At 47.3% G+C, this 27,454-nt stretch overlaps 1 protein-coding gene across 3 annotated transcripts; it reads right to left on the bottom strand.

Annotated features, from left to right (window-relative positions):
* Positions 1-225: 225 nt before the first annotated feature.
* Positions 226-27,142, bottom strand: OAT (ornithine aminotransferase). 3 transcript variants are annotated; one of them, XM_044297499.1, is made up of 10 exons: positions 27,012-27,142; positions 17,976-18,201; positions 16,081-16,305; positions 15,120-15,215; positions 7,189-7,316; positions 5,018-5,140; positions 4,815-4,943; positions 3,247-3,360; positions 2,995-3,139; positions 226-728 (listed from the first exon to the last, which is right to left on the bottom strand). In XM_044297499.1, exons 2-10 carry the CDS (start codon positions 18,172-18,174, stop codon positions 568-570), a joined length of 1,320 nt encoding a protein of 439 aa, XP_044153434.1. In that variant the 5' UTR covers positions 18,175-18,201; positions 27,012-27,142; the 3' UTR covers positions 226-567. The 3 variants fall into 3 exon arrangements, with proteins under 3 accessions (XP_044153434.1, XP_044153436.1, XP_044153433.1); XM_044297501.1 differs by lacking the exon at positions 27,012-27,142 and adding an exon at positions 19,833-19,976; XM_044297498.1 differs by lacking the exon at positions 27,012-27,142 and adding an exon at positions 18,718-18,829.
* Between the last annotated feature and the right edge of the window lie 312 nt (positions 27,143-27,454).

The raw sequence follows: 27,454 nt of genomic DNA on the forward strand, positions 1-27,454 counted from the left end.
GTCCACACCTTACCACAGAGGCCGTATACTGGGGTCCGCAATCTCTGGCACTGGCTGTTAAGACTACAACTTCCAGCATGCTGCAGTCACTTCTACAAGAATTATGAGGAAAGACAAGTGTGTATGCTGGGAATTGTAGTTTCACAACAGCTGGACCCTACCATATACTAGAAGCCAGTGGCACACAGCAATTCATTTGAGGGCATAAAACAGGCCAGGCAGATATTACCGAGAAGCTATATATTTTATTCACATGGTACAAGGAGCAACATCTAGAAAATTTAAATATCTACTTTTTTTTCTATAAATACTACAATACATACAGAAATACTAAATACAAGCACAGGGAGATGTACAGAGGGCTGTATGAGCTCACTATGGCAAACTGGTCCGTTACCCATAACAGAGACCCTCCAGCCTTTACCAATGACTATAGGATCGCTACCAGCGTAGTAGACGTCAAACTGTCCATTGGACCAACTTCAGTAACTCTAAATGCTTAGAGTATCCAGTCAAGTTACCACATGAAAAGCAGTATGAAGCAATATACAACTTCACAAAGATGGCTCAGAATGAGAGGAGGGTCTTGTGGATGATCTCAATGCATTCCCGGATCTCATCTTCCTTGATAGTTAGCGGTGGTGCCAGTCTGATGATGTCTCCATGAGTGGGCTTGGCCAGAAGTCCGTTATCACGGAGTCGGAGGCACACCTTCCAGGCGTCACAGTCTAAAGTCAAAGAGACAAGTGAAGGTTAATCAAGATGACAAATACCAATTGCAAATTCCCATTTCCGTGCAGTGAGAACTGTCCCATAATAGGAATACAGTCCATGTGTAAAACACCCATCAAGGTTAGGAGAAGAGGGAGATTAAAGATGAGTCGTCACCTCTCCCAACATGTGTTTTAGCATCTACTTGTATTCCCATCAAGAGCATATAGTCATATGCCTCTTGTAGAATCCCTTTATTACTACCACTGGAAGTTACAAATTAATTGCTAGCAGTTTGCAATCCAGGTCCAGATGGGGGTTTGTGTCCCTGCACAGTGACCCTGGGGAGCGGATTCCATAGTATTAGACTGTAGAGGGGCATTCCCCAACTGGCAACATCCACCTGGATTCACTTCTGCTTTGGTTCAAAAGACTGCACCAGACAGTCAAGGTGTTCTTATTTGTTGCTGCTCTGAAGGTGATGTAAGGCTCCTCCAGTCTTCTCTGGTAGAAGGTTCTGTGCTGAGGAAAGGCCCGATTTAGCTTCCCCTCTCATAAGTCTGTTAGCCTGGCCAAAGGGCTGTGACCCAGGGTCTGTGGCAGCGTAACCCTATCTCAGCATCTTCTGGTTGTTTGGGCAGACTGAGTCTCTACTAAACACTTGGTGACTGATCTACTTTTAAACTAGACCGAAGTAAATCATACTGATCCAGGACCTTCTAGTGGAAGAGGTAAGGTGGAAAAGCATAGATTAAGGCCTCATGCACATGACCGTTTTGGTCCACATCCAAGCTGCAGTTTTTGCAGCTTTAATGCAGACCCCATTCACTGTCCCAAAAAAATTAAAATATGAAGAAATATAGCCTGTCCTATTCTAGTCTGTTTTGCAGAGAATAGGCAGTTATATCAATGGCTGTCAGTGCTGTTCTGCAAATTGTGGACCGCAAAACACACAACGGTCATGTGCATGAGGCCTAACAAATAATGCTGCAGTTCAAGGCTGCCATAAAATTGCATTGGACCTCAACACAAGTCAATGGGAATGACCAAGCAGTTTCCAGTCAGTCTGAGCTAAAATCAGATGGTCAAAAGCTCACCATCTGGCTTTCCCTCAGCACTGCATAGTTCTTTATGACAGCAGTGTAACATTCTCAGTGCACAGGCTGTAATCTCCCAAAGACAGTGTGAACGGGCTGTGCATTAACCCTTCAGTGCAAATAGAGTTCAAATGAACAGGATATATCAAAACGCAATTTAACAGTGCAAGTTACACCTTAAAAGTGCACTAAAGTAGTGAGTTGAAGCCTTTGCATAGCAGGAAAAAGGGGCAAATGTCCACAAACATCTATAATCCAAAGTTCCCTTGCTCCAGGACACTACACACTAGCCAGCACAGCAGCTGTGGACACCTTGCATCAATAGGAACGGCTCTTGAGATTTCCAACTCAAGCTCATGAATATTGCCTTCAGCAATTTGGTATAAAGTTGCTAAAACCAGAACTATTCTAAACCAGTTAAATCTGCAGTTTCCCATCCATTAGTTTATGTCCTATGTACATGGAAAGTCAGAATCAAACAGAAACCTATACAGCAAGGAACAGCTAGGACAATACAGCAGATGAGGACCACCATGCGTCTCCATCCCTTCTGGTAGTAGTGTTTGCCTGTGCCTTCACATGTGTAGCATTCAGCCTGTATTTCTACGAGATGCAAATCTTGGTTTCACGAGTGACCTCTAGTGGTTTCTTCTGCTTAATCTTTATTCCAGATAGCTAGGAAAGTATTTCCATGTGGGCTAGTAAGCTACAACCTGGCTCTCACCAACACTCAACCATTTCACATGTGCCAGAGAAAGCAGCCTGCTTCCATGCCAAACTGCAGAATGGTGAAACCTTTCATGGGACACTTCCCCCAAAAACCAGGCACCCATCATAAAATTTGTCTAAGCGACCCAATACAAAAATGGCTTTTGTTTTGTGTTCTGTATGGTGCCAGTGTCCAACCCAATTAAACAAACTATCAATTCCAATGCAGGGCACTGGTTACACTGCCATCCAAGGCCCCCTTTGAAGCATCCATCAGATTTGACATGAATAGCCCTTCATGCATGGCGATCTAGAAGACTGAACCTGAGGGACCTTATTAAAAGACTGAGGTCCATCAGGCACCAGTATGAAATGTCCAATACAGTGTTCCGTTTCCTCCATAGAAGGAAACCACAACGCGAGTGTGAACATTACCAGCCTTATTACTTTTCCTTTAAAAAAAATAAATAAAAAATACCTTTGGTTTGCTTTATAACTATGGCATTCAGCAATCCCTTTCCTCTCACATCAGCGACTATGTCCGAGGGGGCCTTCATGAGCTCTGCTCTCAACAGCTCACCCATCCTCCTGGCATTTTCTGCCAATTTCTCCTCTTCAATGACCTATTTAAAAAAAAAAAAAAAACACCACAGACCAATGAACCCATTGACCGTGACAGCCATAGCAACATGGACACTTGCATTGTGACCAATAAGCACTGGTAAAATACCTCTAGAGAAGCCATGGCTACCCGGCATGCCAGAGGATTGCCTCCATATGTTGACCCATGTTCTCCAGGCTTAATCGTGAGCATCACTTCATCGTCGCAAAGTACAGCGGAGACCTGGGGAATGTAAACCAGATGCGTTAGTAACCATTTTGTACCCAAGAGGCCCACACCTTTAAATATACCTACTGAAATGCAGTAAATCTATGCAGGCTGGTTAATACAAGGGGCTTTAAGAATCAGTTGCCCCCTAGAAGGAGCCAATTTGCCTTTGGGTTTTTCTTGTAGATTCTTTTTGGTGGGCCTCAGATGTTGGCAGTCAATTTCTAGGGACATTAATACCAGGCTCCAGGGATTTGTACCCTTCATTATGGGCAATGCCTTACATTATTATCCATGATGATTTGAGCAATAGGAAAGCAGCATAGTTCACAAGCCTCAAAGGGTTTTGTAAGCACCATATCACTAGAGAGGAGATTGTGGATTCTGCTTTGCAGTGTGAAAGCCCCTTACCCTTAATATTCTGCAGATCTGCATGGTAAAAGGGAATAACCTGAGAACTGTACATAACCACAGTGTGAATATTTAAGATGGATCCAAGGAAGCTCCAGAGATGGGACTGCATACAGTTGGAATAGACTATAGGACAGGCAATACATCTATGGGGTTCTTAGCCATAGTCATTTCTGCTATATGTTTTTCACGCAGGGTAAGATCTGCAACAGTGACATTCTGCAGATTTAAAACCCACACTGCAGGTAAAGTTATGCAGCAGATTGGATGAGATTGCTTACAATCTTATGCTGTAGATCACTGGGGAATTTGCTACATGCGCAGCCGCCTTCCATTGATTTCCGATGGGGCCGGCGAAAATAGCAGAGCGCTGGCTCAGCCATTTCTGTTGGCCCTATAGAAATGAATGGGAGCAGGGGCCATGCACGGTACACTCCCATTCACTTTTATGGGGCGCTGGCTTGGTGGTGGCTGGACCGAAGTTCTCCAGCCACCACCTTGTGGGTCTCAGTGGAGGGACCCACACCTATAAAACAATGGGGGCATATCCTAGCAATATGCCCCCATTGTCCATGATGAGAACCCCTTTAAGGTTCATATTGTGCAGTCAAAATGTTGTGCTGCAATCTGCACCAAGTCACAATATAATTCATACAAGTCTGTATTCACACGATGCAGTTGGTCGCCATAGGCCAGAGAAAATCCTAATGACGTTTGTAGTCCAATACACAACGATTCTCACACTTGCCACTTCCCTTCCTCCATAAAAACGGGTAATGCTCTCCAGGACAAGATTTTATCCTGGCAAATAAGTTAGTGACAGTTACACGAAGCACACTATGCTGTCTGCATCTTTTGCAGCCCCTTTCAAAAGAAATGGGTCCACATCCGATCTGAAAAAGACGCAGATCAGATGTGGATTGAAAATATGGTTGTGCGCATGAGCCCTTAGGGTGCATTTTCTTGAATGGGAGGACACCTTTGAATGTCAATTGTCATGTGGTGAAGAACACATCTGCATTTCTTCTGTGGTCCTCCTACAAATTAGTCATACTCACAGGATAAACTCCTCCTGAAAGGGCTTTTCCCAGCACTACGATATCTGGGTGGACGTTCTCATGGTCCACGGCAAGCATCTTCCCAGTTCTGGCCAAACCAGTCTGCACTTCATCAGCAATGAACAGAACCTATGGAAGAGAAAGCTCAGTAACCACATTCAGCAGAGACCTCCAAGTATTCACATGTAGTACTGACCACCTACATTGTGTGCCGAGCACAGCTGCCTCACGCCTGTCAGGTAACCTTCATCGGGAACAACGACACCCGCCTCGCCCTGAATTGGTTCCACCATGAATGCTGCCACGTTGGGGTCCTGAAGCGCTCTCTAAGATTGAGAATATATAAAACATTTTAGATACCTTACTTGGTCATTCTAGAACAGGTGTCCCCTGCCTGTGGCTCTCTGGCTGTTGCAAAACTACAACTTCCATCATGCCTTGAGATGTTCCCTTCTAGAACATCTAAATGGTTTCTACACTTGCATGCAGCCATCTCTTGATCTTCCCATACACCATCACCTTGGCCAAGCATGCACATGTTGTGAATGGGAAGGGTGAAAGACTACCAGATACCTGGGCACCCAGTCTCCATTGACATCTGATAACCAGGTACAGCCGGAGGCCTTTCCTCCCCCCCCTTTATAGACGATCCACAGATTTGAGTGAAGTTGGCATGTCAAGCCTACATATCTAGTGTGTACTGGCAGAACCATATGTTCTGCTACAAGTGTGACTGCTGACTAATGTACAACCACCTGGATGCCATGTCCAAGCGGCTCATAACGTAGGTTGTAAAAGGTCCAATGAGTACATCCCTTTAATGCAATAAAATTAAAGTCTGACTACCCCACCTCGAGTAGGGAGGCACATTCTGAAACCCATCATTCAGCTGCTCGCTCAGTGAAGGAGGCCGCTGTATATACATGAAGTGATCTCCTTCACAGTATGAGGACAATGGATCACTGTAGCGATCCATTGTCCCCATACAGAATTGTTCCTGGGCGGCAGATAGTCACGGTTTGGACTGCACAGTCTGCTGCTCAGAAACGATTGAGCGGCACAATTACAGATTGTCGGGAACCAGCGTCCACAGGAACAGTCGTTCCTGATAACCTGCCCAATAATTGGCTCATGTAAATCCACCTTTAGACATTAAGAGCTTGACAACCCTGGTGCCCAGTTGAAAGATTTGCTGGCATCATTATACAGAGCAGCTCCTGCCCTGACCTCCTTGGATCTGCAGGGCAGCGGTGGCCTGGAAATGAGCAGTGTATAATGTGATGGAAATATGAATCCAGCCAGCAAGGAAGGCAATATGGACACTCACTACGTTAGCATGTGCCTTGTATTATCTTTGTCTACATGATAAATGCCATTTGATGAAGGGAGACAGCCCATTTAAAGGGGTATTCCAGTTACACGTTGTGGACAGGGGATAACTTGTTTCCACTGGAACATGTCATTTTTGGCCATAACTAAATTAGAGATCCACACTGGTCAGAATAAAGAATTGATAAGATGCCCTCTGCTAGCAGCCAAATAACCAGCTGTTAGATGCCAACAGATTAAGGGTACTTTCACACTAGCAATTTTCTTTTCCGGCACAGTTCTGTCAAAAGGCCTCAATGCCGGAAAAGAACTGATCGGTTTTATCCCCATGCATTCTGAATAGAGCGCAATCTGTTCAGGATGTCTTTGGTTCAGTCTTTTTTGACAGATCAGACAAAAGATAAAACCGCAGCATGCTATGGAAGACTTGCCTGAATGCCGGATCCGTCCTTCTGGTCTGTGCAGACCGACACTGGAAAGACGGATCCGGCATTGCAATGCATTTTTCTGCCTGATCAGGATCCTAATTAGTCTTACAAATGCCATAAGTTGGCATACGTTTTGCGACGGAACTGCTTGCCGGATCACTGCCGTAAGTGTGAAAGTAGCTTAACTACATTTGTAGAAACAAGGGGCTTTGTGGCAGGAAAGCGAGGAGACTTAAAGCCATATCCGGCTGCGAGGGCAGTGGAAACATAGCGGCAAGAATTTCTATAAAGTACCAATATGACCTGCTTTTATGCAATCAAAATTTAAGGATCAGAATGTGTCAGTCACATGTGAAACGTGCCTACAGCAACTCAAAATATCTTCAGAGGCTACCCAAGGTAGAGCATCTATAAATTGATAATCTAGTACAGCATCTAACCATTGTGGAACTACAAATGCCTGCATGCCTGAGGCTCACCCTGATGACTGCACAACAATGTGAAGAACTTTGCTTCCATATAAGTTATAAAAGTGTTCAACGAGATCTATGGTGCAGATTAGGCCATACTGACAACTATTATATGGCCTAGACATATCTTGATACAATATCACTTACCTCTAGAGCAGGTAGATCATTGTAAGGAATTATTTTAAATCCAGGCATAAATGGTCCAAAACCTTCATAGCTGGAAGGATCAGTGGAGCTGGATATAGCAGACATTGTCCGTCCCCAGAAGTTACCAGCTACAGAGAAGAAAAATTGGATTTTTTGTACTCACCGTAAAATCCTTTTCTCGTAGTAGGCATTGGGGGACACAGCACCATGGGTATATGTCCAACTACCACTAGGAGGCACTAGACACAAAAAGTGTTGGCTCCTCCCAGGTGGGCTATACCCTCTCCACAGGCACGAGGCTATTCAGTTTGTACCAAAAGCAGTAGGAGAGAGAAGAAAAGCAAGGAACCAACAACTCCCGTACCGGGAAAGATCAAGAGACCAGCCCGGAGAAGCGGAAGTAAAAACATAGGGTGGGATCTGTGTCCCCCAATGCCTACTACGAGAAAAGGATTTTACGGTGAGTACAAAAAATCCAATTTTCTCGTGCATGGCATTGGGGGACACAGCACCATGGGACGTCCCAAAGCAGTCCCTGAGGGTGGGAAAAGAAGAGACGTGCCACCGGCTGGGCATACAGGTGCAGGAGAATGTGACCATGTGACCCAACAGGAAAAAACACGGAATGGGCAAGAGGTCTCATAACAAGGAAGAAACCTCAGAAGAAGCAGGGAAGACTGCCAGCACCCCAGGACAAATGTCTGGAAGAAAATCCCAAATGCAAGAAGGTGGCAAAAGGGAACACCAAGCGCAGCCAAGGGCTGGAGAAAAAAATTAGGACAGCACTGCGTGTTGGATCGACCCAACGCCCTACATTGTCTCAGACCCATAAACCTGTGGCCATCCCCTGAAGGCCAGGGGAGAAAAGAAACAGGGAAGCACTGGAAACCAAACGAGTGAGGGAAGCCATAGCAAGGCTCACATGTGAAGGGAGAGGGACTCCCCTCACCGCAAGGCCAGGTGAAGAAGCCAAGCGCCCCATGTAAAGGCGAAAACCCAAGGCTGCTAGAGGAAACTGCCAACCCTTGGAGAAGGAGGGGGTTGTAGGTAAAAGCCAGGAACAAAGAACGATCGCTCCTGCGTCCCCAAAAACAGGAAACGAGGCACAAGCCTCCGAAAACAAGATAGCACTGTAAAGCGCAAGACCAGAGGAAACTCTGGGCATGTGAAGTATCATGGAAAAAAGGAACCAGAGACAGGCCCAGGCAACCTTGGCAGGAACACACTGGACTGACAGACATGGGAGTAGAAGAAGAGCACTCCAAACAGCCTAAGGAGGAAGGGGTCTACAACAGGAGGAGGTCCCTCCCGAAGGAGACCATACGGTGGAATTGCAAACCGTAGCACCAAACCACTCAATACCAGGTACTTTACGTGGGAGGATGGAAAAAAAAGACAAATCCCAAGAGGACCTCAAATGAACAGGGACAGGGACTCCAGAAAGGAGTACCCAGATGGGGTCACAAGGAACCAGGAGCTGAACCACCGGAAGACAACGCAAGCCAGCATATCCAGGAAAGGCGAAAAGAAACCGCCATAGGGGAAGGGACATTGGCCATGGACAACTAGCCGCACCAAAAACATTGACCAGCAAACCGTAAACATTGTCCCAGAGAGGGCAAGTACAGCAGCTCGGAGGTACCACAAAACGACAGACATCGATATGCATAAGGAATGCAGAAGTCGCCATGAAAAAACCGGGGTAGCCTACATAGAAATGTAGAAACCAGCTGCGACCGGCATACAGAAAACTTCCAGGGGGGAGAAAGTACCAGACAGGTGCAGACGACAGCAAGGTCCAAGAGGACTGCCCCTTCGCCATGTAGCACAACTAAGCAGAAAATACAAGGGAATACCGAAAACACCTGGACCCAGAAGGAACTACGGGGCCCTGTCCGATACCAGAGCAATCAGCTGAAAATTCAGACAGGTGTGTGTGGCGCTCAGAGGTCCTGTCCTTGACCCGTCAGGGAGGACGTCCAGCAATGATAAAAGCCGTGGACCCAGAAGGATACCGTGAGGCGGACATCCAGCGATGACCGAAAACCACTGCCGCGGCCGATGCTCACCAGCTACATGTCCAAACAAGGTAGAAGATCCAGTGGAGATCCTTGTACTACACCAGGAATGGCCCGCTCAGCAATAGGAAACAATGTGAGTACTCCCCTATAACATGGGGTAACGCGGAGCACAGCATACCGTAGGACCTTAAAGAGAAAGCAAGAGCAACTCTAGCACAAAGGCCAACAACCACCTGGCCATGGAGTAGGAGGTTGAATGAGGACCACCCGCCGGACCAGACAGATCAGTCATATACTGGAGCTACCAGAAGCAGCACTAGACCGATAAGGTGGGGGATGGGCTGACCCACCCCTGCCAGATATGGTAACCATGCACATGCTGAACAAGGGTGACCTGGTGCTGACAGTGCCTTGAGCGGCACAAGGAGACCAATGAGGACGACAGTAACGGAGTGGCAGACGTACAGAAGAACCAAACGGATGGAACCAACATCTGCAGCACAGATTAGAACCCGTGGGCAGAAAACACCTAGTAAGAAAGAAACTGTCTGGGCCACAGATCGCACCACAGGGCCCAGCACTTGGGGTACTACAAACACACGCCTAAAATAAAGGTAAAGTGGCTGCATGTTGCCGACCAAGGAGAGTGGAAACATAGCCACAGCATCTGGGGATGCGACAGCATTCGAAGGGTACAGGTACACAACCTGTAAAGTAGAAATATGGCTGTGAAGAGGAACTTCATTTAAGATCGAAGCAATGTGGCCGCATGGTGCACCCCAGACCCAGAGAGGTGCAACAGCAACTGCGTTAACAATGGAACCCATAGGGCCGCACGGTACCACAAAGAACAAGACAGGTGCACACTACAATCAGGTAGGTGCAATGGCAACAGAAACAGGGCCGCATAGTACACCATAGAAGCCAGACAGGTGTAACGGCTGCAGCATCAAAGACGGTTCAGGAACTCTACCTATGAAGGAAGTAAGATGGCTGTTTGGTGCACACTATGATGAGGTAGGTGCAATGGCCACGGCAACTGGAGGAGGCCTCAAAATCTCGTCCTGTAAGGGAGAGAAAATGCCACATGGTACACCATAAAGCCGGACAGGAGGAACGGCTACCACATCCGGAGATGGTGCAGGTACTCTACCTGTTAAGGGATCAAGGTGGCAGGGAACAGACAGGTGTAACTGAACCGGACAGGGGCAACTCTATGGCAATAGAAAGTGGCCTCTATATCTCGCCCGTAGGGAGAAATGTTGCCGCCTGGAAGACAATAGAGCCCGCCAGGGGTATCGACCACAGCACCGGAGATGGCGTAGGTACTCTACCTATGAAGGGAGCAAAATGGCTGGGAATAGACAGGTGCAATTTCAACGGCAATTAAAGGCGGCCTGTAAATCTCGCCAGAAAGGGAGAAATAGTGCCGCACGGAACACCATAGCGCCAGCCAGGGGAATTGGCTACAGCATCAGGAGATGGCGTAGATACTCTACCTATGACGGGAGCAAAGTGGCTGGGAACAGACAGGTGCAATTGCAACGGCAATCGAAGCGGCCTGTACATCTCGCCCGGAAGGGAGAAATAGTGCTGTATGGAACACCCCAGAGCCAGCCAGGAGTAATGGCTTCAGCATCTGGAGTAGGTGTAGGTACACTACCTATGAAAAGGGGCAAGGCAGCTGTACAATTGCTCTTAACTCCCCAACCTACAGGAGGCGATAGCCGAGCTAACCGCTTGCCCAGAACAGGAACCCCCTGTAATGAGGTAGAGTGGCGAACACCACCACCAGGATGGGGACCCTGTGGAAACACTCTCAAATATGTAGAGGATAGCCCCTGGTATAGGGGAACCAGGAAGGCTTGTCAGGGACAGCCTATGGCAGTGGTGCAGGCATCCCCCTGTTAAGGAGAAGGCGTACGTATCAGAGACACCGCGTAGGTGACTCAGTATGCTAAACACGGGGACGGCTGCCTTACCTGTGCGGTTGAATACCTGTGTGGTCAGGGGAGCACCATCCGAAAATCCACTAGAGGGGATACCAACCCTGGGTAGGAAAGGTTCCTCCGTCCACATTCGTCTTGACCTCCCAGAGGGCTTCTGTATGGAGGAAGACCGCCTGATGCTCTGTTCCGAGGGAATCGGCGCAGAGGTGTCCCCAGAGGCAACGGATGGGGTGACAGGAAGGATTCGTCACCAGCCTCAGGCCTGTCCTGGGGGGGATCCGAGGATGCCGAGGAGGGGTGGTACCCCGTTGAGACCACCCGAGGGAGTACCGTGAGCTACCCCTAGCCGAACCCGGGTGCAGGTACCCCTAACTGAGCGTGCCCCATCTGCAGGGAGGACCCTGGGAGGGCAGAGGTGGCCGCAATTTGGATTGGTAGCGGCCAGCGACACCGCCAGGGAGAGGCGGTCAAGGTTCCCATGGCATTGACACGGAGGGAGCCCATTCATGGGGGACCGACACAAAGGGATTGTTCGGGGAAAGGATCTGGGAAGAGGTACTGCACCCAGCAGGGACAGGCTGACCGCACGGCAGCCATTGTTAGACCCAGAGAGGTGCAGACAGCGGACGCACGTGAAAACACGTGGCGACCGAGGAGAGGCTGGGAGAGGAGATGCTCAAAAAGCAGCCAGCAGAGGCTGTCTATCCTGACCCGGACGCCCTGTTCCCCCAAAGAGGCGCTGCAGCAGCTTGTCCCCCCAAAAGAGGTGGTCAGTAGGGCTGCAGGGGACATAAAGCAATTGAGGGGAGGGAAGGGGTTAACCACCCCCTTCAGCAGAAAAAACACGTTAGCCCAGGAAAGGGTGAAGAGATAGCCCCTCCCAAGGGCCGGGCGGGGCTCAGAAAAGCCCGGGAAGCAAGGAGGAGGGGCCGGGAAGATTGCGGCCTAGCAGGCCCAAAAGCCGGGGCCTCGATTTATTAAGGCGGCCGGGAATGGAGCGAGGGGGGCGGGGCGAACCGCGGCCGACAGAGGGCCCACCGAATCATAAAAATAGGTGAGGAGGGTAGGGGGGGAGAAGCGACACCTAGGGACAGGTGGATCAGGGCAAACGGAGCACCTGGGAGCCGGGAACGGGCCACAGAAGATGAGGCCTAGTCCCGGCAGAAGCCGGGGACTAAAGTAGCGGAGAAGCCAGGGAGAAGACTGTGTGGCCAGGGAGGAGAGAAAAGACCAACCAAGGGGGAAGAGAAGGGAGGGGAAACAAGAATATAACCCCCCCCAGAAAAAAGGGGGGGTTGGCTAGGGGGAAGATGGAGGCTCCCCAGGACCCCCAGCTAAGGTGGATCCCATCCCCCTGGCCACAGGAGGGAACCTAACCCTGGGGCAGGGACACAGGGGAGTATACTCACCATCAGATATACTCACCATCCGATGTCTTCGGGCGCAGCAGGGTCACCCCTTCGGCAGACTCAACACGGAAACCGTGGGAATGCCGGCAAGCCACTGCGGATGCAGTCCGTGGGGACTGGGTGACCGGCGATGGTACCGAAGTACGCGCCCGCAGGGGGGCAACTAAAGTGGAACACGATGGAGCCCCAGCCTGCAGCAGGTATAACGGTGGAGAACACCGAGACCTGCGGAAGAGAGAAAAAAGAAAAGAATAAAAATAAAAAACAGCAGAACCTGCAAAAAAGCAGGACAGGTCTGCCTCCTACGGACACTAGACTAAAACTGAATAGCCTCGTGCCTGTGGAGAGGGTATAGCCCACCTGGGAGGAGCCAACACTTTTTGTGTCTAGTGCCTCCTAGTGGTAGTTGGACATATACCCATGGTGCTGTGTCCCCCAATGCCATGCACGAGAAAACTACTTTTAACTGCTCATTTGCATATGGATTAAGTGCAATCAGGGCGGGCCCAAGCCACTGTGCACCCTTGCTGTTCCTGACAGCTACTCCTTTGATTGACAGAGCCAGATGAGGACTATGCAGAAACTTTGCCATGTCAAGAGGGAGAGGCTGGCAGAGGAAGCAGGAGGGTGCACATTGGGACTGCCCTCAGTGCACTTCATTGCTCATCTGCATATGGATTAAGACAACTTTTTCGCCAGAATGAAGGAGGCCTTGTTTCTGGTTTACTAGTACATTTTCTAGTTACAGACTGTTTAATGACACGAGGTCTAATAGTGTAAAATATGAAAGCATCGCAAAGAGGGTCAGCAACCTTTGGCACTCCAGCTGTTGGGAAACTACAATTCCCAACATGCTCCATTCATTTCTAAGAAAGCATGCATGCTGGGAGTTGTAGTTTAAACAGCTGGAGTGCTTGAGGTTGCCTACCCCTGGTCTATGGTTTAGTAACAAGACAAGCTCAGAAAAAAAAAAGAATAAGATTGGGGGGGGTGTAGGGTATTAGCCCCCTCCACCAATCAGCTGCTTCAAAGTAGTTCCATCGCCAGAACTACACAAAAATGGGCAGGGTGCCTATAGTATCACAGGCAATGCACAGCATCGATTGAGGGAGGATAAAAAGCAATTATCCCACACCTGGTGGTTCTGTACAGTAATAAAGTCATCAATGACAGGTGGTGAAAAAAACCAAGTATTCCCCTTATTTATGTTTAGGTCATGGGCGCTAGGAAAGCGTAAAATAATTATGTGAGGAACAGCTGTAATGAGCCCTCAAATTGGGCGATCAGTCTGTTCCTCATAATTTTTTAATGTGGGGGTCAATGACAATCTCCATAGATGAGGCCAACTAAAGGCTCTCAATCTGCTCTTGGCTATGTGAAAATACAAAGCCTCGTATTTTCAGGCTCTAAGTCAATATAATTCCCATCAAGGCTTGACGCGTTTCACCAGATTCATACTGGCTCATCAGGAGCAAGGAAAATAAAAGAGCTCAGTAAACACAGATGCCGGGCAGACAACTGATGGTGTGTGGTTGCAGTGAAGTAGCAATAGGTGGATAGAGTGGAATAACGCAGACCCTGCTGATGGAGTGAGGCTGCTCGTCCAGCCCTGGTACGGCCAACAGATTGACTATACAGCATACACTCCAGCTTTCAGCCAGACAAAAATCCAACATTTATGCCAGAAAGCAGCTGGATCACAGTACAGCGAACAGGGATCCTGCGGTGCACCGTGGTATCCGACTGAAGATATAGTGAACTCTGGCAGTCTGTTCCTTTGCCAGTAAAGGCCCCTGGAGATCACAACGCATATGTGAACCCTGCCTAAGGGGTGTGTGAGCGATCCTCCATTCTGGACACTGCCAGTCTTGCAGGAGCACACAGCATTATACTGACTAATGCCATGTGCCTCTGCACAACCACTTCTACAGAATCACTGACAAAGCAGTCAGTATGATCCTGTAGCAGAAAGGTCATGCAGAGACACCGTATTACAAGTCAGTAGAATGCCATGTGCTCCTGCAAGCGAGTAGTGTCCAGAATGGAGGATCATGCACACACGGAGCACGATTTCCAGACTGCACTAGCTTGTGTGAAACAGCCCCAAGGGTAAAATCTGATCATTTGAAAAGTGATGAAAACTGTTTTTTTGGAAGTAGCTCTACCCAGGGGCGTAGCTATAGGGGGTGCAGAGGTAGCAGTCGCTACCGGGCCCAGGAGCCTGAGGGGGCCCAAAGACCCTTGTGCCATATAAGAGGACACTGGTATTATTGAAAGTACATGCTGGTCAAGTTACACCTCTGGCTGAAGGGAACGGGTTAGGTCAAGAATTTGGATTGAGGGCGGGGTGCCGTTTCAATTTTTGCCTCAGGTGGAACGAAGGCTATGTGTTTCCCTGTCCCTTGCCACAAAGTACTGAAGGAAGGGGGGCCCAAGCTGAACTCTTGCACCAGGGCCCATGAGCCTTAAGCTACGCCCCTGGCTCTACCTGTATAAAAAGGTAAAGTAATTTTTTTGTAGTGCAAGACAGTAAGTGCATTCCGAGCATTTACCTGCAAAAATAATCTGAGCCTTGTATTTGGGGACTCCTTTCACGGTGTAGGCCCATTTTCTAGCCAACTTGCAAGCAGTTTCCCCACCTTCAACACCTAAAGAGACAAAGTTACAACAGGTTCAAACCAGGGCTGAATAGTGATCACTGCTGCTACATGAAGGCTACGATCAAGACATCAAGGGGGTGACAAGTTTCTAAAATCAAATGCTCGCTGCATTGAGGTTTGGTTCCCAGAGATCAGCACGAATATAAGTAGTAAGCAGGGTCTCCAAGTTTGGATCAGCAACTACAATGCAGGGATCTATTGTATGGTGTCGCTAGGATTCAACGGACTGGTGGGGGGTGCATCCAGAACACATACAATAAAAGAGGAGCCGTCACCCAATAGGTCTATTATACCTACAAAATGTTTTATTAGACTTTGGCAATTCACTCAAAGGTCCATCTGGGTGTTACCATTTGTGGGCATGTCCCTGCACAGTCTGACAATGGCAGCACAGATTGGACAGTGTCAGACTGTGCAGGGACACACTCCCAAATGGTAATGTACACTCAAACCTTATAGGCTCATGCACACAAATGCATTTTCTAGTCTGTGGAACCATTCATTTCAATGGGGGTCCATTCAGTTTCTGTATGTCCGGTGCGCAAAACATAGGAAATGTTCTATTATTCTTCACATGGCCCCTAAAGGACTGTTCTATTAGGGGCCAGCTTTCCCAGACGTCATCCGTAATTTTTGCGGTTTGCAAAATACATATGTTTGTGTGCAAGAGCTCTTGTTTGAGCAAGAGAAACGTAAATCCATACATGCTATGGGTGACTATTACAGTAAAAACAGCAGGCTGTGAAGGCTCGTTCTGTTACCTTTGGCTTCATAAATCTACCTGATCTTCTGGTCTATGGATTAATAAACTTGGCACAAAATAGAAAGTCGCTGATGGAGGTTGTGTTCTTACCAGTGTTCATGGGCAGCACTTTGTTGTAGTTGAACAGCTTGGTGATGTACTCCTCGTATTCTCCCAGGACGTCATTGTAGAAAGCTCTGGAGGTGAGCGTCAGCTTCTCGGCCTGAGACTTCAGAGCGCTAAGGATCTTGGGGTGACAGTGTCCCTGGTTCACCGCACTGTAGGCACTCAAGAAGTCAAAGTATCTTCGGCCTTCCACATCCCACACATATACGCCTGGCGACAGATGAACATGTTTAAACCAAATATAAATAAAAAACACGCTAAGAACACGCACCAGCCAGGGGTGCACCTAGACCTTCTGCTGCCTGAGGTGAAAACCAAAACAGCGCACCCCCCATGCCAATTTCTTAACCTAACCTCTGAAAGCAATGACTGATCAATTTTTTTTGCAGCCCATAGACTTCTATTATGACAGAATGAACGGGACTCCTCCAAAGGCATTCCTTCATAGAATTGCAGAATTGCATCATGGTCCGTGGTATTGGAATCAATAATGTAATTCACCTCTTACCACCAAACGAAGTGTGAACGAATTTCATAACCTGAAACTCGCTCATCTCTAGCTCAGAACTACAGGTCGATGCCATGGAAATTTAGGAGGAAACAGTGGGTCGCAGAGGAAGAAAATTACTTTTAAAACCGAACAGTAAATATGTGAAATGTACATTAGATTAGGTAATTACTGATGAATTAGTCTAAAACCAAGTTATATTTATGGAAACCAGAATACCTCTAAGTCAGCAAAAGGCTGGTGTGTTATCTGTGTGTACTACATTTTACAAACTGCGGCTAGGCCGACACAACCTCACTGCACCATTTATTGTACTCGCTGCATTACGTCCGTACGGGACTGTAAACCCACTGTCCAGCAGGAACTCACAGCATCACAGATCACTACGGTGCAGAGAGTTCGGGTCAGCATAGCTGTGACCAGTCTGGAAAACACAACCATCACACAGACCGTGCTTCAAGGAGAACACGCTCTTCTGTACTCTACGCTCAGCCCACCAACGAGATGGAATCTATAAAAACCCTGACAGATTTTCTTCATCACGTCTGATTCTAAGGCCCCATACACACAGCAATGCTACATCCAGCAGCCAATCCTGTATTACAGACCCCAAAGGTACTCCATGTGCCGTCATATGGAGACTGAGGCACCATACTCGCCTAAAAGCAACTTTACCTGTTATCCATTACTGTAACACAAGTTGTATCAGAAGCCCAGTTAGATGTTCCTAAAGGGGTTGTCTCCAGCAAATGGCATTTATCACGTAGGCAAAGTTAATACCAGGCACTTACTAATGTATTGTGAGTATTGCTTCCTTTTGCTGGCTGGATTCATTTTTCCATCACATTATAACACTGCTTGTTTCCATGGTTATGACCACTGCTGCAGAGCAGATCGGAGGTGGACAAGAGCTGCTGCGCATGCGTGCCTATGTGAGCTTTTTCCTATAGCAGGGATCCGCAACCTCCCCTACTCCAGCTGTTTGGAAACTGCAACTCCCAGAATCCCCATTTTACTTCTGGTGGAGTTACAGGAACAACTAAGTGTACATGCGGGGAGTTGTAGTTTCACAGCAGGTGGAGTGCCGAAGGTTGCTGACCCCCTGTCCTATAGTGTGCAAGCATGACCAACATGGCCGGTGATCATAACCCCTGGAAACAAACAGTGCATGATTAAAAAATATATAAATAAGTTATGAATCCAGCTGACACAGGAGGCAATATAGACAACCACAATACATTAGTAAGGGCCTTGTATTGACTTCCTCTACATGATAAATGACATCTGCTGAAGTGAGACAACCCTTTAAAGATACTGACGACATTCAAGAAGTATAAGCTCCAGAAGTACAAGTCAAAAAATAAAAACAAACCTTTTCCCCTTTCAAGGGCCACAGGGAGAGGGTGGTAGTTGTGTGCTCCATATTTCGATTCTCTCTCAAACACATACTCTGAGGTTAGAGCTTCCTCCACACTGCTCTCTGTAGCGGCCGGTCCTGCGGAGCTCAAGGAGGCCCTTAGGGTGTTGTACACTGCACCCACGGTGCGTCTCTGGACGAGCTTGGAAAACATTGTGGAAGGTCCAAGAAGCTAGAAGTCCTGCAATGGAGAAGGGAAACAGTCAGCAGGAAGCATCAAAATGCAAGCGTCGCTCAGCTGTGGAAGCCTGGAAATGCCTGCGAGAACAGCCAGCATAGTCAGTATCCAGCTCCACATAGCAGTGCCAAGGAGTCACCCGCACTGCGGCACAAAGTGACCATGTAAAGTTTTACAACCGCTGACCTATCCTAGGGGCTGCCATTATCAGACCAGATTGTCTCCAAAAATAAAAAAAAACTTTAGATTTTGCAGACTTTGCAGACAAAGCACTGCAAGAGCGCCCCCCTTCCATCAGGTAAGAGCAGCAAAATGTCTGATGTAGCAGAGAGGACACCGTCATCTCACCACTTCAGATTATATAGTTCAAGAATAAATTACCAACTACACCATGGTCAAAAGATAAAACCCACACAACACAAATCAAGAAGAGCTGTGTCGAGTGACAAACTCAGCTCTGCTACCTCTGCATCTGTCAAAAGACCCACTTCTAAAGAACAAGTCTCTTGAACCAGATACCTTCTAGTTAAGGCAAAACCTCCAGCTGAGGCTCAGCTTCTCGGAGCCACTAACCCAGTCACTTCCTTTCAAATGACTAATATTTCCTTTACACAATGTATTTGTTCTTTCCTAATAAACCACCACGGGGCCTCATGCATCCAGACGGCCTGTGAGCAAAACTGGCTTAGTTGCCCATAGCAACCAATCAGATTCCACCTTTCATTTTCCATAGGAGCTCTGATAAATGAAAGGTGGAATCTGATTGGTGTTTTAAACTGAAAGTGGAGAACAAGGGCTGCTAGAAACTCATGTGTCAGGGTGGTTTCAGTCTTGTGTTTGTGCATTTTAGGCCTTTTTTGTACCATTTAATAATCCCCATAGACTTGCAGCCAATATTTGGAGCAGTTTTCTGCATTAAACCTAAAAATGAACAAACTCAAGACAAACCACCCTGAAACTGGTTTTTATTAGTCTTCGGTTCAAGCACAATTTTGTGTGGTTTTTTACGTTGCAGCACACTCTGGAAGTGACTATTGCCTCAGTTTCTGACACTTTCTCCAGTAGACCTCCAATATATACTGGCTCAAGAAAACCTTCCCCCTCAGGTAGATTTTGTCTCCTCAAGTCACAACCTGACAACCAGGAGACGAGTGACGCAAATCCTAGAACTGCCTTAACGTGCCATGGACACAGCGGTAACCATACAGCCGACAGAAGGCACCACCAGGCCACGGCTGTGGAGAAGACATCCTCACTGAAGTCCGTTGCTGGCTTTTTTTGCATTGACAGTAAGATTCCTATGCAAATCCCTGGACAAACACACACGGTGGCTGCTGGGTCCACACTGGGCGGCTTATATGTCTTGGCAGGCAGACAACACAACTCTGCTGCTTCGTTGATAGATTCCATTTAGGTACAAAATGCCAAAACCCAGGACACCCTTAATAAACACGTAATGCAAGTCCATGCCAGCGCACCTCTAATGTGCCAGCTTAGAAGACATTCAGCCAGCTGTGGTTTTCCTGTAAACCTACAGTGGATTATGGAGCTATTGGGTTAACCGACCGCCAGAAGCAGAACGTGCGGACTCACACGCCCGAAGAAATCATAGGAACGTCATTCCATTTCAGAACCTTAAAGGAGTTCTCTGGTATTCTGATATTGATGGCTCAGGATGTGGTGGGGACTTGTGGATTTCTCATAGGTTCCCATAATGCAGGAGACATGTCAGTAATACGCTTGTGTGAACAGCCCCCTAAGTTTGTCAAGTCGTTTTAGCCTTCAGCTGTGCAGCTCAGGGTTATCTCTCTCTCGCCATGACGTATGTGCATCAGAGATTGCAAAACCAGCCTGACGGGGGAGAGCAGGTGCACGCCCGGGGTGAGTCATTGGCTGCGGCGGCCTCTCCTCTGCACACTCCTCCGCCCTGCAGCCAGTCAGCGTGCAGCCCTCCGCACACCTTGAACTTGTCAATGGGAAAGTCATAATCCCCTGAAGTTCACAGAGTTCCTGCCAGAATTCACAATAGCATCAAAATCATGCCAAACCAACGACAGGACCTGGCACAACAGATGGTATTGTGGAAGAATGGACGTCAGCTGGCTGCGCCAAGTGCCACACGGAGGTGCCAGGGCTTAAGACTAACCTGTTAAATGGCATTTTAATGAATATGTCAAAGGCTCAGACCTGAGGACACCCTGGCATCAGGGTTGCCAACACATCTGGACGGTCCATAAAAATATAGTAAACTTTTCTCCTTTGGATTTTTTGAGGCAGGTGGTACTTGGCAGCTCCCCTGCCAGCTGCACCCCCAAAGTCTGCATTTTCTATAGAGGCAGGGATGCCCCTAGACTTACTGCTACAGAGGCTAAAATGACCCCCCCCCCATGCCAATTTCTTAACCCTAACCCCTTTGCCACAATGAAAGAACTCATTCTCCATGGCCCTCCGCTCAAACTAACCCCCCCCCCCCCTCTTGCCCCTACCTGGTGCTGTACCCCCTGTATAGAGGCAGAATAAAGTGTATATAGACTTTACTACCCCCTTCTTAAATGCCACCCAGGGCACCATTACAGCACAGAAGCCTTTAGGAATAAGCCATGCTACAGGTTTGGTATTAAGGGATAGGGACTGTTTTACAAAATCAGCTTAGACTAGTGAACTCTTTGCCGACACAAGACCCTTATGAACAGTTTTAAAAAAAAAAACGGAATAGGGGTGATCCCGTGTCTCCTAGAGACCCTAGGATAGCCCTGACAATGGGATATATTCCAACAATGGCCTAGATATAGCAGTTTAGGAAGATGGATAGGTTGCCAAAAATAACAGACATTACTGCCCCAATTAGTGCGACAATGCACCAAATATAAAAGAGAAAACAAAGATCTAGAGAAATACATAGGAATAATTAAATTCCAACGCGTTTTGCCGGCACTTTAACCCCTGCACAGCCATGGTCAGCACTGACCGCAGCACGTGCGATGTCTGTGCAGGGAGAAAGAAGCCATCAGGTCCCTGTGCCTTTCTTAAGCATCTCGCTGCCTTCCGGTGAAGAGCCTGTGAGATCCAGCCCCCTGGATCTCACAGGCAGGAAGCTGTATGAGTAATACACAGTATTACACATACAGCTAATGCATTCCAATACAGAAGTACTGGAATGCATTGTAAAGGGGATCAGACCCCCAAAAGTTAAAGTCCCAGAGTAGGACCAAAAAAAAAATAAGTGAAAAAAGTAAAAAGGTTTTCCAAAAAAGTTGACATTTGCTGTGTCCGTATCGACCGGCTCTATAAAACTATCACATGACCTAACACTTCAGGTGAATACCATGCAAAAAATAAAGTGTCAGCCATTTGTCACCTTACATCACAAAAAGTGTAATAGCAAGCGATCAAAAAGTCATATGCACCCTATAGTAGTACCAATCAAACCATTATCTCATCCGGAAAAAATAAAATAAAGATAAAAATCAAGACTGTCACCTAAAAATAAATAAAACTACGGCTTTCAGAATGTGGAGCCCCTAAGGCTGGGTTCATACAGGAATTGCGGGAAAGTGTGCAGTTTCTCCGTGCGAGTGCAAAGTGTTTTAATGTGTTTTGCACGCATGTGAGAAACAGCAGCATGTTTGGTACCCAGACCTAAACTTCACAGAAGTTTAGGATCGGAGTTGTGTAGATTTTATTATTTTCCCTTATAACATTGTTATAAAGGGAAAATAGCATTCTTAATACAGAATGCCAAGCAAATTAGGGATGGAGGGGTTAAAAATAAAAGCCCAATTAAACGCACCTCATCCACTTGTTCGCACAGCCCGGCTCACCAACAATAGAACATGCTGCACATGTGAACAGCCCCATTGAAGTGAATGGGTCCAGATTCAGTGCGGGTGCAATGTGTTCACCTCATGCATTGCACCCGCATGGAACACTCTCGCCCGTGTGAAAGGGGCCTAAAAAAAAAATTTTTTACAAAAAATGCTTTACGTAAAACTGAAACAACCAAAAAAGTAGTCCCATTTGGTGTTGTTGCGTCTGTAATAGCCTGCCCTATAAAAATACCACATGATCTAACCTGTCAGATAAGTGTTATAAACAAAAAATAGTGCCAAAACAGACATTTGTTACCTTGCCTCACAGAAAGTAATAGAGCAACCAAAAAACATATGTACCCTAAAATAGTACCAACAAAACTGCCACCTTATCCCGTAGTTTCCAAAATGGGGTCACTTTTTTAGAGTTTACTCTAGGGGTGCATTAAGGGGGCTGCAAATGGGACAGTGTCAAAAAAAACTGTCCAGCAAAATCTGTCTTCCAAAAACCGTATAGCGTTCCTTTCCTTCTGCGCCCTGCCGTGTGCCCGTACAGCAGTTTACGACCACATATGGGGCGTTTCTGTAAACTACAGAATCAGGGCAATATTAAGTTGTGTTTGGCTGTTAACCCTTGCTTTGTTAGTGGCAAAAATAATATATATATATATAAAAATGGAAAATCTAAAGGGTTAACAAAGTTTGTAAAATCAGTTTTGAAAACCTTGAGGGGTGTAGTTTCTAAAATGGAGTCATTTTTGGGTGGTTTCTATTCTATTCTATTATGTAAGCCTCACAAAGTGACTTCAGACCTGAACTGGTCCTTAAAAAGTGGGTTTTGGACATTTTCAGAAACATTTTAAGATTTGCTTCTAAACCTTGTAACGTCCCCAAGAGATAAAATGGCATTCACAAAATGATCCAAACATGAAGTAGACATATGGGGAATATAAAGTAATAACCATGTTTTGGAGGTATTACTATCCATTATAAAAGTAGAGAAATTAAAATTTGCTAATTTCCAGTACATTTGTTTTTTTATATAAATAAAAATAAATAGACTTAATTTTACCACCATCATAAATGTACAATATGTGACGAGAAAACAATCTCAGAATGGCCTGGATAAGTATAAGTGTTTTAAAGTTTTAACCACATAAAGTGACGCGTCAGGTTTGCAAAAAATGGCCTGGTCCTTAAAGGGGTTGTCCAGGTTCAGAGCTGAACCTGGACATCCCTCCATTTTCACCCCGGCAGCCCCCCTGACATGAGCATCGGAGCAGTTCATGCTCCGATGCTCTCCTTTGCCCTGCGCTAAATCGCGCAGGGCAAAGGCATTTTTCTGAGTTCCGGTGACATACCGGGCTCTCTATGGGGCTGACAGGCAGCCCGGTGACGTCACCGGCACTGATGGGCGGGATTTGGCTCTGCCCTAGCCAGTAAAACGGCTAGGGCAGAGCTAAAGCCCGCCCCTCAGAGCCAGTGACGTCACCGAACACACTGCTGGGCGGAAGTTACCGCCCGGCAGTGTGTTATTGAAAACACAAGAGCCTGTGCCCTGCGCGATCTAGCGCAGGGCACGGGAGCGCATCGGAGCATGAGATGCTCCGATGCCAGGCTCAGGAGGGCTGCTGGGGTGAAAATAAGGGTATGTCCGGGTTCAGCTCTGAACCCGGACAACCCCTTTAAGGTGAAATATGGCAGGGTCCTTAAGGGGTTAAATAACTCACTGCCGATGCCAAATTTTTATCTACACAACAACTCAGACCCAGATAGTGGTTTGAAAACTGCGTATTTGTTGGACAACCCCTTAAACTAACACGAGCAGCATTACTCCCCTTCACCCAACCACTGCCGATCCAATCCCTGCTGCTCTTCACCCTGGAAGAACACAGCTCAGCCAGTCACTGGCTCCATGGGTGACCTGCCTCATCCACCAATCAGCAGAACAGTCCTCTCCTGGCATGTCCAGCATGTTCACCCAGGACAGGATGGGGAGAGCAGCGGGGAACAGATCAGCGTCAGAACAGCAGCGGCTGTGCAGAGGAGACACGCTTTATTTTATACTGATCAAACCGATAAGGCTACTTTCACACCTGCGTTAGGTGCGGATCTGCACCTATCTGCAAAGACAAATCCGCACCTATAAAGCAAACGCTTGTATCCATTCAGAACGGATCAGTTTGCATAATTTTTTTTATTTATTTTTTTAAGTCCAAGTCAAGACGGATCCGTCTTCACTTACATTGAAAGTCAATGGGGGACGGATCAGTTTTTAATTGCACCATATTGCGTCAGTGAAAATGAATCCATCCCCATTGACTTACATTGTAAGTCAGGACGGATCCGTTCGGCTTCGCACTGCAAGCAGCGTTTTGGTGTCCGCATCCAGAGCGGAATGGAGCCAAACTGATGCATTCTGAACAGATCCTTATCTATTCAGAATGCATTGGGGATGAACTGATCCGTTTTGGACCGCTTGCATAAATGTGTTTACAAGCAGTCAGGAGTCCAGAGACAGGCGACATTCAGATGGTGCGTGTCCAGTGCGGAAAACACGCCGAGTGGGAGAACAGTTTCCCGTTATGGACACTTCCCTTTTCACAGGACCGTACGGCATTATACAGACTTATAATTCTGTGTTGCAACTACTTAATTACACCGACAGCATTAGGTCAGTACAATTTAGTAGATGCAAGGTCTGACAGACACCGTATTCTAGATTATAACACCGTGCGATCCTGTGAAACAAGCAGTGTCCAGAAATCACGCTCCCACACAGTGGGGCACATTTACTAGCGTGCGCCTGTTTTTAGGCATAAAATGCCATTTTAGACTTTAGTCTCATTTACTACTGAAAATGCGCCTGTTATGGCGGCATTTTCACCTTTCGCCCATTTAGATTTTTTTTTGATCAATTCAGAAATTCTGTTGGTGGGGGTCATTTCTCAAAACGGGTGTAAAGTAGAACTGGCTTAGTTGCCCATAGCAACCAGATGCCATCTCATTTTCCAAAGGAGCTGTCAAAAATGAAGTCTGATTGGTTGCTATGGGAACTGAGCCAGTTCTAATTTACACCAGTTTGAGAAATGACCCTGTTTGTTCCTATTTTTCAACCTATTTATGTGATGCGTCTTATTTGCTCCCAATTTAGTCATAAAAACAGTCTAATATCTACTCCAGGCGTACTTTACTGCGTCTGTTTTGACCGGCGAGTTGTGCCACATTTTGGTTTAAAAGTATGAAGACGTGCTCCCATCTTCAGCTAGTGCTACATTTTTATGCACATAGTACCGTAATCAGACCAGTCTTCGCGAATATGATCCTGCCGTACAGACAAACAACCACTAGAGGGCAGACTAATGCTGATACGCCAAGTCTAATTCATGAAGGGCTTGATAGTCAGCAGAAGACAGACAGGTGAAGCTAATACACCTGTAGCCTAAAAAACTGGCGAGCGCGCCTCAGTGTGTTTTCTGCACAGGACACTTGGCCAAATGAGGCAATAAGGGCCGAGCCGTCAGCGGCTCCTTGAAGGAAGCAATAGTCTGCAGACAGACCAGCTAGAAGAAAATGCGTTTTACTCCTTTTGGGTAAAAAAAAATAAAATATAATGTTAAAGCCTCGAAAAGGTGTCCACAGCCTCCCTTTATACTTAGGCAGAGCCTGGTCTTCTGGATGCCACTAGGCCAGGGAAGGCCCCACTGCCTATAGGGATCAGCCTACAGCAGGGCATGGTGGGAGTTGTAGTTTTACAGCAGCTGGAGAGCCGCAGGTTGGCCATCCCTGCACTAGGCATTATCTGGCGGGTTTCTGGTTGTTTTTATTACTGCAGATTGTGTAATTTCATACAGAGGAAACCAGTTATAATAAACTGTATATTGCAAGGTTTTGTAATGTGTTGCACTGAGGTTTCTGACAGGGGGTCCCGAGATACGCCAAATATTTTAATAAGACAAATTGCTTAAAAAAATAATAATATTTCGGTAAAGAGTTTCCATTATCCTATCCTGATGGGAAAATGACAGCTACTATTCTAATCCAGAGCTGCAAGCGCAATTCTGCTGAAGTTAAGTGAAAAATCAAATGTTTTCTGACCGAGCTGATGGAAGAAATCCACTGGAGGAGCGCAGCCAAGAAGTCAGCTACGTGCGGAGCGGCAGGAGAGCCGTCTGTAGGTCACTGGCGGCATACGTTTACCAGCTGAAGGAGGGGGCGCAGGCTAGGAGCCAACGGGCAAAAACTGCATACTTATGCTACAAAATAAAATATATTTTTTAGATAATCTATACACACAAGTCACATACAGTACATAGTCACTAGGCAGAATGAACACTGCCCTCACCCATAGACTGGCACCGCGCCACATGCACACAACATCCACACTCCAGGAGCTGGCAGACAATACCCTGGAGGTGATGTATACAGGGTTAAAGGGAAGGGAAAAAAGAAACCTGTACAAGTCACAACATTGACAACACATCATCCAGAACGCTTGCGCAGTATTATACACCACAAGTTGCAGCATATGTAGCAACAGATTCTGAGAGAATACTGAGGATTGTAGTATCAGGGATATAGCCAGCAGTCACAGATCTTATACGAGGTCATGCTGGCCATCGGGGGGCACCTTGTTATAAGAGTAGTGGACCTAGGCTTAGACTATTCTGAACACCCATCATCCACAGGATGAGGAGGGATGCACTACCGCTGGGAGACACCCTCCCCAGGACCAGTCAGACACAAAGTAACGAAAACCCTGCAGAAGTGACAGTGTGACGTCATACAACCAGATTGCATCAGGCCCCGCTCGGCAGGAGGTCACACGATGCCTCCGTGTAGCGCCTTCGCAGGATGATGTAATGTACCGGGCATCAGTCACCGCCGTCAGTGCCGCCACATCCTCCGCCGACCATCACCACCTCAGGAGGCCACGAGCCGGGCAGAGCGGACACCTGGACGGCTTCTCCTCCCCCATCACCCCCCGACTCCCGGGTCACCCACCTGCTGTAATCAGCCAGCTGAGAGCGAGAACACCGGCCCTTCTTATGTATAATCGCTGCTGAGTGACGTCCTGAGGGGTGTCAGCTGATTGGTCGCGTCGCTCTCCCGTTGACCAATCGCGTTCATTTTTGGAGCCATCTCCCTCCTGCCGCCCCTCTGTTATGTGACAGACGGGGAGGTGGGCGTGGCCGAGCCGAGAAAAGGGCGGAATGTGCGGAGCTCGGCGTTCTATTACTGTACGCACCACGTGACCGTGCCACATGTATATAGCAGGGAGGCCTCTTTATACAGTATATACCCTGCACTGTATACATGGGGGGGGGGGGGTCTGCTGTGCTTTGAAGGTCCAAGCAGAGTAATAAAATGTAAGGAGAGGCAGCAGCAGCACAAAAACACACTGGGGGAGCTTTCAAAACTGGTGCGAAGGAAAACATATGGTTTAG

This window comes from Bufo gargarizans, chromosome 6, assembly GCF_014858855.1.
Source record: "Bufo gargarizans isolate SCDJY-AF-19 chromosome 6, ASM1485885v1, whole genome shotgun sequence".
Classification (NCBI taxonomy): Eukaryota; Metazoa; Chordata; class Amphibia; order Anura; family Bufonidae; genus Bufo; species Bufo gargarizans.

What these genes read in the sequence shown, in the direction of transcription:
- OAT (XM_044297499.1), bottom strand. Translation starts at nt 18,174, where the DNA reads ATGTTTTCCAAGCTCGTCCAGAGACGCACCGTGGGTGCAGTGTACAAC. An exon ending in GGCCCTTGAAAGGGGAAAAG is followed by an intron (nt 16,306 to 17,975) that starts GTTTGTTTTTAT and finishes ATCTGTCGCCAG; the next exon opens with GCGTATATGTGTGGGATGTG. An exon ending in AGCTGTGCTCGGCACACAAT is followed by an intron (nt 4,944 to 5,017) that starts GTAGGTGGTCAG and finishes TCTCTTCCATAG; the next exon opens with GTTCTGTTCATTGCTGATGA.